Genomic DNA, 11,603 nt, shown 5'->3' on the forward strand with positions numbered 1-11,603 from the left:
TCATGATCTTGAAATGGCGGAAGACCCTGAAACAGAGAAGGAGAGAATAAGTTGAATGACAAAGCAACTAAGAATCAATATCTAGCAAGTGGCTAAGACGTCTTTAAAATAAATATTTATAAAATGGAGAAAAGAAAAATTTCTGCACTATATACTTTTTTGGGATAGTTCTTTATAAATATTAGAATGCACACATACTCAGTTCTTGGGCAAGCTTAAAAACTACTGTGCATCTTTATGAGTCGAAATGTGTAGCTCTGGGCGCCTGGGTGGCTCAGTGGGTTGAGCCTCTGCCTTCGGCTCGGATCATGATCTCTGGGTCTTGGGGTTGAGCCCCGTGTCAAGATCTCTGCTCTGGGGACACACGGGTGGCTCAGTTGGTTAAGCAGCTGCCTTCGGCTCAGGTCATGATCCCAGCGTCCTAGGATCGAGTCCCATGTCAGGCTCCTTGCTCGGCAGGGAGCCTGCTTCTCCCTCTGCCTCTGCCTGCCCCTCTGTCTGCCTGTGCTCGCTCTCTCTCTCTCTCTTTGACAAATAAATAAATAAAATCTTTAAGAAAAAAAAAAAAAAGATCTCTGCTCTGGTGGGGAGCCTGCTTCCCCCTCTCTTTCTGCCTGCCTCTCTGCCTGCTCTTTTCCTCTCTCTGTCAAATAAATAAATAAAATCTTAAATAAAAAAAAAAAAAGAAATGTGTAGCTCTTAAACTCAGCTGTTCCATATTTTTTTAATAATGTGATAGAGCCAGACTGCCTGGTGCTCTGAGCACAGCTCTTGTTAGTTAAAAGAATCTTTGTCATGTTATACAAATACTAATCATGTTCATGGAAAAAAATTAATATTTTACTATATCATGTCAAATCTCTTTATACCCTTGTATACTCATTTTGCCCCAAAACATGAGATAATGTAATGTATGTTGTTTTTTAATCTGCTTATTTTGAGTACTTTATAATATTTTAATTCTTTTTTATTAGCATAACTTATTTGTTTTATTTATTTTTTTTGTCTTACTCAAACAGTGAATTTATTTGTGGTCCATCTGGATACTTAATGTAGATTGAGATGTGATTTAGAGTTCCACAAAGTCTGAAAATACAAATAGTCTACACAGTTAAAATGTTTTTTGTTGTGGTAGAATATACAGAACATAAAAATTTCCATTTTAACCATTTTTAAGTGTACAATTCAGTGGCATTAGTTACATTCATGTGAATCACTACTGCTATCTGTTTCTAAAATGTTTCATCACCCCAGACAGAACTGTACCTGTTAAGCAATAGCTCTCCACTTCCCTCTCCCTCCAGCCCCTGATAAACTCTCATCTACTTTGTGTCTCTATGGATTTGCCTATTCTGAATATTTTATATAAGTGAAATCATACAAGTTTTATACTTTTGTGTCTGGTTAATTTCAGTGAGCATAATGTTTTCAAGGTTTGTCCATGTTGTACCATGTATCAGAACTTCGTTATTTAATGGCTGAATAATATTCTGCTTTATGGGTACATTTGTCCATTGATGGGCACTTGGATTATTTCCACCTTTTGGCTATTGTGAGTCATGGTGCTATGAACATTTGCATACAAGTACCTGTTCGAGTCTCTGTTTTTGGTTCTTTTGAGTATATACCTAGGAATGGTATTGCTGGGTCATAGGGTAATTCTATGTTTAACTTCTTGAAATACCCACACAGGGTTTTTTAAAATTAAAAATAATTCATTAAATGCCCTTTGCGTAAGGTACTACATAACGCACTGTGCAGAATGTATGCAACGAGAGCTGATCCATGTAGAAACCTATATGTGTTTGATGTAGTTTGTGTCCTTTTCTGCCGGCAGGAGTGCCTACACGGGGTTACCGTTTAATAGTTTTTTTTTATGGTTAATTAAATACATTTAGAACTTTTTGGAAAGGAAGCATCTGAAAAGTATAAAAGGATTTCTGAATCACATTTATATGTATTAAGTACCCATATGTGCAGGTTGTAATGAGGAATATTACATAGTAAGGATGGAGAATAGCAAAGACATTGTAGTTTCTTCTACAGGATTTAAGATGTTTTTCATATATTTTTATTTATTTACATATTTATTGTATTATGTAAGTATATAATACAATAAATAAATATATATAATATAATATATATTAATAATATAAAATATATAATAAAATAAAATAATATATAATAAAATAAATATATATTTATTTAAAGGTTTTTCTATTTACTTATTAGAAACAGAGAGAGACAGTGGGAGAGGTAACACAAGCAGGGGTAGTAGGAGAGGGAGAATCAGGCTTCCCTCCAATCAGGGAGACCGATGTGGGACTCGACCCCAGGACCCTGGGATCATGACCTGAGCCACAGGAAGCTGCTTAATGACTTAATGACCAGGCGCCCCTGTTTTTCATATATTTTTGTACATGTATTTTAACTTTTCTATCTAAGCTACTTGAGACTATATTAGGACCATGTAACCTAGATATTTCTTACATTTAATGTAAGCATATCCCCTTAACACCATGCTATTTGCTGACTATTTTAGTGGCCATTGTCTTATTGTCCATAATATCTCATAGTAGTTGACCCACTGGTGCCTTTATATTCATTTAATTCTACTTTGTAATTCTACTTTTCCTGTCATTTTTCCGGACTATTACAATGTGAGGATCAACTGTGTTTACTAAAATCCAAATTGTGTCATGTGGGGGTTTGTTCAAAGGTTGGAAGTCCCTTAAGAAGTCTGACTCATCTTCCCCTCCTTCCTCAGCTTGCAGCTGTTTGTGATGTATTTGTGGAAAACTACGTCCCTGGCAGGCTGTCTGCTATGGGCCTTGGATATGAAGATATAGACAAGATTGCCCCTCACATCATCTACTGTTCCATCACAGGTATTTTGATCCCACACTCTTGTCAGTGAATAGATTTTCTAGTTAGTTGGCTTTCCTTGTTCCTGTAAGAAACCTCTTGCTCGTATTGGTTTTCTTGAAGTGATTCTGTTCTCCCTAGCCCTCGCTCTCTAATTAATCATGATAGGTAACCGAAATGAAGATTTTTCATTTATTTATTGGCTGTTTGTATTCTTGAATTGTACGCCTCTAGTTTTGTTTGTTTGTTTGTTTTTGCAAATTTTTCTATTGATATTTTACAGACATTTACAAAATACTGTTATTAATTCATACATAGAATTGTAGGTGAAATATTAATTGGCTTTAGGGTAGCGCAGGAAATCAACATATCCCCTTAATTTATTCAAAGGTGTTAAGCCAGGTGAAGGAAAAGAGTTCAGTAAAGTCTTCCAGATTGTTTAGCTGGGGAATGTTGTGGGTGTTTGTGTGTGTGTAGGTCCAAGGAAAAAAGGTTATTATTTGAGTTAATTTAATCTATTTTTAAGCACTTATCTATTAATTAGGGAGGTAATATAGAAAAGTGGCTGTGAAAATTCTTAGTTACATTAATAGTTTTTATCAGAAAAAATTATAGTATTTTCATTCTTCATTCATCTACCAAATATTTACTGCAGGCGTGTGATTTGCCGGGCAGTATTCTAAGGTTCTGGGATGTGGCAGTGGATAATACATGGAGGTTTGCCTTATGTTATAGGTTAAGGAGATAGAATAGTAAATAAATAAACATATTCTTTAAGTTTTTTATTTTTTTGTAATTGAGCCCATTAATGATAAGGGCTAAAGAGAAATAAAGTAGGGCAAGAGGGATGGGGTGAGGAGGAGCTATTTTATACTTGGAGATAAGTGAAAGCTCCATTGGGGGTGCCCGGGTGGTTCAGTTGGTTAAGAGTCTGCATTTCGCTCAGGTCATGATCCTGGGGTCCTAGGATTGAGCCTCACAGTGAGCTCCATGCTCAGCAGGGAGCCCGCTTTTCTCTCTCCCTCTGCCTCTCCTCCCCATCCCCCCACACCCACTCATGCTTTCACTCTCTCTCTCTCTCAAATGAGTAAATAAAATGCTAAAAAAAAAAAAAAAGAAGTCTCCCTCGATAAATTGACATTTGAGCAGAGACTGGATGAAGTAAAGAGGTGAATCATACAGATATTGGCAATGAAGGCTTCAGGAAGGGGAAACAGCAAGTGCAAAGGACCTAAGGCAGGAATGTGCTGGGCATGTTTGAGGACCATCAACGATGGCTGAAGCAGGGAACAAGGGGAATGTAACAGTAAGAAAAACAGGAAGGTATTGGTTAGCAAGATCTCGAAGAGCTTGTTGGCAACTCCTAAGGAATTTGACTTTTACTTTGAATAAGTTTGTAAGTTAATGGAGTATTTTGAACAGAAGAATGATAATGATCTGATGTATTTTTATTTTTTTATTTTTTAAAAATTTCACCTGTTTATTTATTTATTTATTAACATATAATGTATTATTTGTTTCAGGGGTACAGGTCTGTGAATCATCAGTCTTACACAATTCACAGCACTCACCATAGCACATACCCTCCCTAATGTCCATTACCCAGCCACCCCATCCCTCCTACCGCCCTCCACTCCAGCAACCCTCAGTTTGTTTCCTGAGATTAAGTCTATTATGGTTTATCTTCCTCTCTGGTTTTGTCTCATTTCATTTTTTCCTCTCTTCCCCCATGATTCTCTGCCTTTTTTCTCAAATTCCATGTATCAGTGAGATCATATGATACTTGTTTTTCTCTGATTGACTTATTTTGCTTAGCATAATACCCTCTAGTTCCATCCACGTGATCTGATGTATTTTTAAAAGTATCACTTTTCTTTTCCTTTCCTTCTCCTAAAGTCCTGAGAAACAAAAACTGAGGGTTTTGGAGGGGAGAGGGGTAGGGACTTGGGTGAGCCTGGTGGTGGGTATTAAGGAGGGGACGTATTGCATGGAGCACTGGGTGTGGTACATAAACAATGAATCTTGGAACACTGGGAAAAAAAGCCCCCCCCCCCCATAAAAGGATCACTTTAGCTACCGTGTTGACAACAGACAGTAGAGGACAATGTTTCAAGTGGAAGAACAATTGTGAAGCTATTAAACTACTCCAGGCTAGAGATGGTGGCAGCTTGAATTAGGGTAGGAGTGGTGGGGGTAGTTGAGCGATAGGATTAAAAATGTTTCTTTATTAGTCATAAAGCAATAATAACCAAAATACTCCCATTTCTATGCATTCAGGTTAATTGAGATATAATAATGCTTTGACTATGACATATTACTTTAGTATAAATGATGCTTTTCACAGTATAATTATGTGGGGCTTTTTAAATGTAGATTAAGCTATAACTGCAATGTTTGGTCGATACTATTTTAGAGGGGATGATTGTTAACTTCCCTACCGAATCAACAGGAGAGCCAGCGTCTGTAAATAGTAGATGACTCTTTGCCACTAAATCTGACTCTTTCTTAAATGTACTATTTTATAGATATGTAATCATACTTCAGTCTTTGTGTCTGAATATCAATATTTATATATGTGTCAGAAAGAGGGAAAGGTTTTTCCTTAAAATTTCACAGTCTATTGGAAATGTGGAGGTCTAAATTACTAAAATAGGTAAAATATTATCTTCACATTACCTTGTTATCATAAAATGCTACATAACTTGCAAATGCACCATCTTCAATGACGGTGAATATTTATTTCTCATTCCCATGAATTTGCATTGGCTGAGGTTCAGGTGATCCAGACTGGTTAGATTTGGCTCCAAGTTTCAGGGGTGGGGGCCCTGCTGTGCTGTACCTGTCTTTCACACTCCTTGGACCAGTGGCCACCAAAGGCGTGTTTTCCTCATAATGAAAGGCAAGAGTACAAGAGAATGAGCCTTACCTCACAAGCACATTTAAAACATTAGCTACATCCCATTGGCTTGCATTCCTTTGGTCAAGGCAAGTTACTCGACTAAGCCCAATACCACTGCATGGTGAAATATGTTCCACTCTTGTGGCAGGATCTACAGAGTCACATGGCAAGGCATGGATTCCAAGAGGGGTAAAGATTAGGAATAATAATGTATTTTATCACATCCCCAAGCCAAACAAAAATGCTAATCCACTTGGGGGGCACCTGGGTGGCTCAGTCGGTTAAGCATCTAACTTATCTCAGGTAATGATATCAGGGTCCTTGGATGGAGCCCCAGGTTGGGCTGCCGGCTTCCCACTCGGCAGGGAGCCTGCTTCTTCTCTCCCTCTGCCCCTTCCCCTGCTCCTTCACTGTCCCTCAAATAAATACATAACATCTAAAAAAAAGAAAAGCTACTCCACTTGGGAAGCCTCACAGTTCCCAAAGTTTCACATCTATAACTAACTACAGTTAAAGCCAGCAGTTCTTCTGGGTCTTGGCTTGTGGTTAGAGGATCTCTGCATTTTCTTCCAGCTCTCAGATCCCGTGTTCACATTTTAGTGTGTCGAAGGGCTCTGGAGATAGATTGTATAATGTGGAAATTCTCAGCTATGGGGAGAGTGCAGATTTGATATGCTTTTCGGTGATAGGGATGGGGGAGTAAGGGGGTGATGGGGAGAGGCACTTACAGTCTGAACAAGCACCTTCCATAATTCTGTAATCCTCTACATCCCCATCTCCTGACAATCATGAGAAAAACACCCATATAGTTCATTCTCCTTTATTTCCTGATAAGGAAAGAGGTCCGGAATGTCCACAAGACCTCTGGTCACACGGCTATTTCATGGCAGATGGCTTTACAATTCAGGCCTCTTGACTAAATATTAAATGCCTCTGTGGTTTCCATATTTAGATGTATATCATTGTTTTATGTTACATTGTTATAACTTACATTGTCAAGTGATGACAAGACACTGAACAGCTTGACTTGAGAAGAATATAGTCTTGGTCTTCTCTTTCATTTGTTGTTAATCATATTTACTCGTCAGGGAGTCTAAATGTCAACGGAGTCTTTGGAAGCAGAGGTCGTTTATGAGTCATGAATCTGTGTGTATATAAAGTAAAGGCCATCTCTTTTGTAAAAGTTTGATATTCTTGGTAATCAGTGTTTGTTTTTGATTTTTTTTTTAAATAAGACTGATTAGATCAGTCTAAAGTTGCACATGTTATGATTGGGATCCTAGACTTCCCTGATGTTTCCCAGTGGCATTGCTGTTCTGTCAGTGCTGTCCAAGCCCAAATAGTCTGTTCTCACTCACATGTTGGCCTTACTGCTGATGAGAGTAATCTTAGAATGGCTGGGAGATTTATTTTAATGCACTCTGACAGTTGTGTGGTTGAGATTGCCTCAGTCTGTGAAATCTGGTCTGCAGGACAAAAATGCTCGACTGATCACAAGGGAGGAAGAACCGGATTATTTTTGTTAGCAAGGTCCTCTTACCATTTCGGAGTATGAACATTAGGGGGCAGTGTTTAAAAAGCTATCATTCACTAGGAATTACTTTTTGAGAAAACTCATGTGTCCTCTGTACCAGTGGGTAAAGAAAATCTCTGAAAGGGCATATTTATATTCTTAAAGAAGTTTTGTTTTTTAAACTGACCATTCTCTACCTCTTTATACTTTTAGTATAATGATATTCTCCATGGCACTTTAATTTTAAGTTGTACCCTCTTTCCTTTGTTTCTTCTGAGCATGCTATTAATTATAAAAGGTTAGCAGTAAAAATCCTCTCTACCACATTTAAAAATATTTACTTTTTTTCTTCTTATTAACTTCATTGCTCTTTTTCCCTAGAAGGATAAACATTGCATTATATTATTGACCAGACTAATTTTGTGGTAGGAACATTGTGTATGCCCTTTAATAATTTTTTTGGGGTTGGGAAAGGGCTTTGCCAAGTACCTTTTTGATTTTTGTGAATTCCCCAATGGCATTTTCTTAATCTCTGTCCTTGTATGGACAGATTACAGGATTCTGCTTGAGGATAGGTCTCAAGAGGGACCTCAGAACTCATTATCAGAGAGAATATTTTAAGAGAGTTAGACCCATTCTTTAGTTTTAAGTAGAAAAAAATCTGAGAGCTCTACTTATGAGCTAAGAATAGCTAAGACAGTTTTAAGAAAGAACGTGGTGGGCAGATTTGCCTTGTTAGATAAAAAGACTGATACAACTTGGAGTAATAATATAGTGTGGTATTAGTATGAGGATAAGAAATACATCGATGGAACAGAATAGAGAGATCAGAAACATGCTGGCATATATATGGAAACATGGTTTTTTTTTTTAGGGCTTATACTCCAGATCATTAAAGGGTAGAGTATACAATAATTGATGGTAGAACATTTGTTATCCTTACGGGAAAAGATAAACTTGATCTTGAGTTTATTCTGTATAGTAACATAATGTTGATTTATACCCTAAATATAAAAACTAAAACTTTAAAACTTTTAGAAAACAATATAGGACAATGTCTTTATGACCTTAGGGCAGGGAAGAATTTTGTAGACAACAAACAAAAAGTATGAACTACAAAGGAAGAGACTGATAAACTTGACTACTTATTGAAATGAAAAACTTTTGTGCATCAAAAGCCACTATAAAAAAGCAAGTAGATGAGTCACAGATCCCTGGAAGATAACTGACAAAGGATTAATAACCAGAATATCTTAAAAATTTTCTTTAAACCCAATAGAAGAAAAGAGAAACAGTTCAACAGACAAATGGGCCGAGCTCCAGAAAAGGAAACCTGAATGGCCGTAGAAAGTTACTCAGGCTCAGTAGTTTTTAGAAAAATGCAAATTATACTGTATGTTAACTAACTAAAATTTAAATAAAAAAAGAAAAATGCAAATTAAAACAAGAATAGTATTCCACTTCACACATAAGAGATTGACAGACATTTAAAAACCTGACTCTACCAGACAAAGGAATCTGTGAACATTGCTGGAGGACAGATACCCATGTTGGAAAATGATATCCATGTTGGGAGTAATTTGGCAAGCTGTTTTGAGATTGTACACAAATCTACCCTATGATCTCCAGTTTTCACTTTTAGGTACGTCCCTATAGAAAGTCTCAAACATGTGCATGAGGGGACATGAAGAATGTTCATAGCAGCATTGTTTGTAATAGCAAAAAGGTGAAAATATGAGATGAAGTATTAGGAGAATGGCTAAATGTGTAATATAATGAATGGGATACCATTAACCAATGGAAAGAGTAAGTTGGAACAACATGAATTCAGTTAGATGAATTTTCCAAACATAAAATTCAGTGAAGAAAGCAAGTTACAAATAGCGATACACAGGATGATACTGGTGATGTAGAGTTAAGATAATAAAAATTGTATATATTTTTTAGCAATTCACTTAAGTGTGGTTAAAATATAAAGACATACATGGTGATGAAAAATACTGAATTTAAGAGAATGCTTATCCCTGGGGAGTGGGGAGGAAGGGATATGGGACAGGGTAGGGACATACATGGGACTTCAACTATATTTGCCAAATACACATGCATATTTGTTATATTATTCTGTGTACCTTTTTATGTTCAGCATAGCAAAAGATCCAGAAATACCCAAGTAATTCCCTCTCACCTTCCCTCCCCCCCTTTCTCTGTCTCCCTTCTCCCACTCCAATGCATATTTCATGAGCTTCTGTATTTCCCAGCTCATTGAGTGTACAGGATGAACAATACAGACATGATTTCTGCCTTTAGGAGCTTACAGCCTAGTGTTAGAGACATTTTGTAAAGAAGTTAAAAAAATCATATGGCAAGTACTAATAAATTGTGTTAGTACTATGACAGAGATTCATAGAGGAGGGGATGCATAGTGTCAGAAAAGCCCTTTCTGGGGAGTTATCATTTAAAGACCTAAAACAGGGGAAGGAACCAGCCATTTGAAGATCAAAGGGAGGAGCATTTCAGGCAGCAAAAATATCATGTGCAAAGGTCCTGAGGTAGGAAGGATCTAAAGTCCTTTAAAAGCCTACGAGAAAGCCAATGTGCCTGAAATACCAAAAACAATCAGAATGCTTGAGAAGACACTGTGTAGGGGTGAAAATGCTATGGCATACAGGGAAGGATTTGAGCCATAGAGGGATATGATCCAGATTACATTAAAAATAATCTTTAAAATAGGTAGGAATCAAATACTGACTAACCTGCTGAAGGACTTTCATTAATAACATTGGACATGGAATTATGCAACCATAAAAAAGGATGAGGTCTGGCATTTGTGATATTGAATGGACCTAGAGCATTATGCTAAGTGAAATAAGTCAGAGAAAGAAATATACCATTTGATATCACTCATATGTGGAAGCTAAGAAAACGAATGAATAAATAAAAAGCAGAATCAGACCTAGAAATACAGAGAACAAACTGATATTTGCCAGGGGTGGGGAGGGGGTGGGCCAAATAGGTGAAGGGGAGTGGGAGGTACTGGCTTCCAGTAATGGAATGAATAAGTCATGAGAATAAGAGGCACCGCACAGGGAATATAATCAATAATGTAATAGTATTACAGAGTGATAGAATGTAGCTACATTTGTGAGTGTAACAATGTATAGAGGGTTGAATTACTTACATTGTACACCTGAAACTAATGTAATGTGTGTCAGTATGCTAAAAACAAAAAACAAAAAACTGACAAACTTCTAGTCATGCTGACCAAGATAAAAAGATACAAAGATGCAAAGTTAACTCATATCGGGAATGAAAGAAGGGTCATCACTTCTGACAACAAAGACATTAAAAAGATATCAACAGAGTATTGCAAATAACTCCATGCCCGTGAATTCAAAAACCGAGATGAAATAGAATAGAATAAATCCTTAGAAGACACAACGTACCAACACTTACTCAAGAATAATGTGAATTGTGCTATACCTATTAGAGAAATTACATTTTTAGTTGAAAACTTTTCAGAAAAAACTTAAGGTCAGATGGTTTCACTGGTGAATCTCACCAAACATTGAGTAAGAAATACTATCAATTCTACACAATGTCTTCCAGAAAAGAGAAAAGGAGGGAATCCTTCCAAATTCATTTTATGAGGCCAGCAGCACCCTGATTCCAAACTAGAGACATTCCAATAAAAGAAAACCAATGACCAATATCTCTCATGAACATGGAAGTAAAAATTCTGAACAAAATAGGGACAAATTGAATCCAGCATAATACATCACAATCGAGTGGGATTCATCCCAGGAATTTAGGCCGAGTCAACTTTCAAAATCTATGCTAAGCATATTAGCGCACAAAAGAAGGACATAGGAGAAAAGCTGCATGACCTTTGGCTTTGGCAGTGACTTTAGACATTTAGACATTTGACCAAGTAGGTCAAGAGCATGACCTACTTGGCCATCAAAGGGAGTGCGGTCCTGCTTCATACTACAGATGGATGAACCTCAGAAACATTAAACTGTATGAAACAGTCCAGATGCAAAAGGCTAGGTATAGTCTGATTCCATTTATATGAAATGTCTAAGAAAAGACAAACTTATAAGCTGGAAAGAAGATCAGTGGTTGCCTAAGGCTGGAGATGGGCTTGGGGGATTAACTGCAAAGAAGCATGAGCAAAGTTTTTAGATTGTGGTGATGTTTGTAAAACTCTGTGTGTTGATTTATGGACTTTCTTTTTTTTTTTTTTAAATAATTTTATTTTATTTATTTGACAGACCAAGATCACAAGTAGGCAGAGAGTCAGGCAGAGAGAGAGAGAGAGAGAGAGAG

The 11,603-nt window shown here is 37.0% G+C and overlaps 1 protein-coding gene across 5 annotated transcripts in view; it reads left to right on the top strand.

The window, feature by feature from the left end:
* The window catches only part of SUGCT (succinyl-CoA:glutarate-CoA transferase), a 763,713-nt gene that overhangs the window by 40,886 nt on the left and 711,224 nt on the right, over window positions 1–11,603 (top strand). For all 5 annotated transcript variants that reach the window (XM_032874961.1, XM_032874965.1, XM_032874964.1 and 2 more), the window contains exon 6: window positions 2,768–2,888. In XM_032874961.1, coding sequence (XP_032730852.1) covers window positions 2,768–2,888 — 121 coding nt within the window. The remainder of the gene's footprint in view (window positions 1–2,767; window positions 2,889–11,603) is intronic.

Source organism: Lontra canadensis, unplaced genomic scaffold, assembly GCF_010015895.1.
Source record: "Lontra canadensis isolate GAN:19392208 unplaced genomic scaffold, GSC_riverotter_1.0 scaffold54, whole genome shotgun sequence".
Taxonomy (NCBI): domain Eukaryota; kingdom Metazoa; phylum Chordata; class Mammalia; order Carnivora; family Mustelidae; genus Lontra; species Lontra canadensis.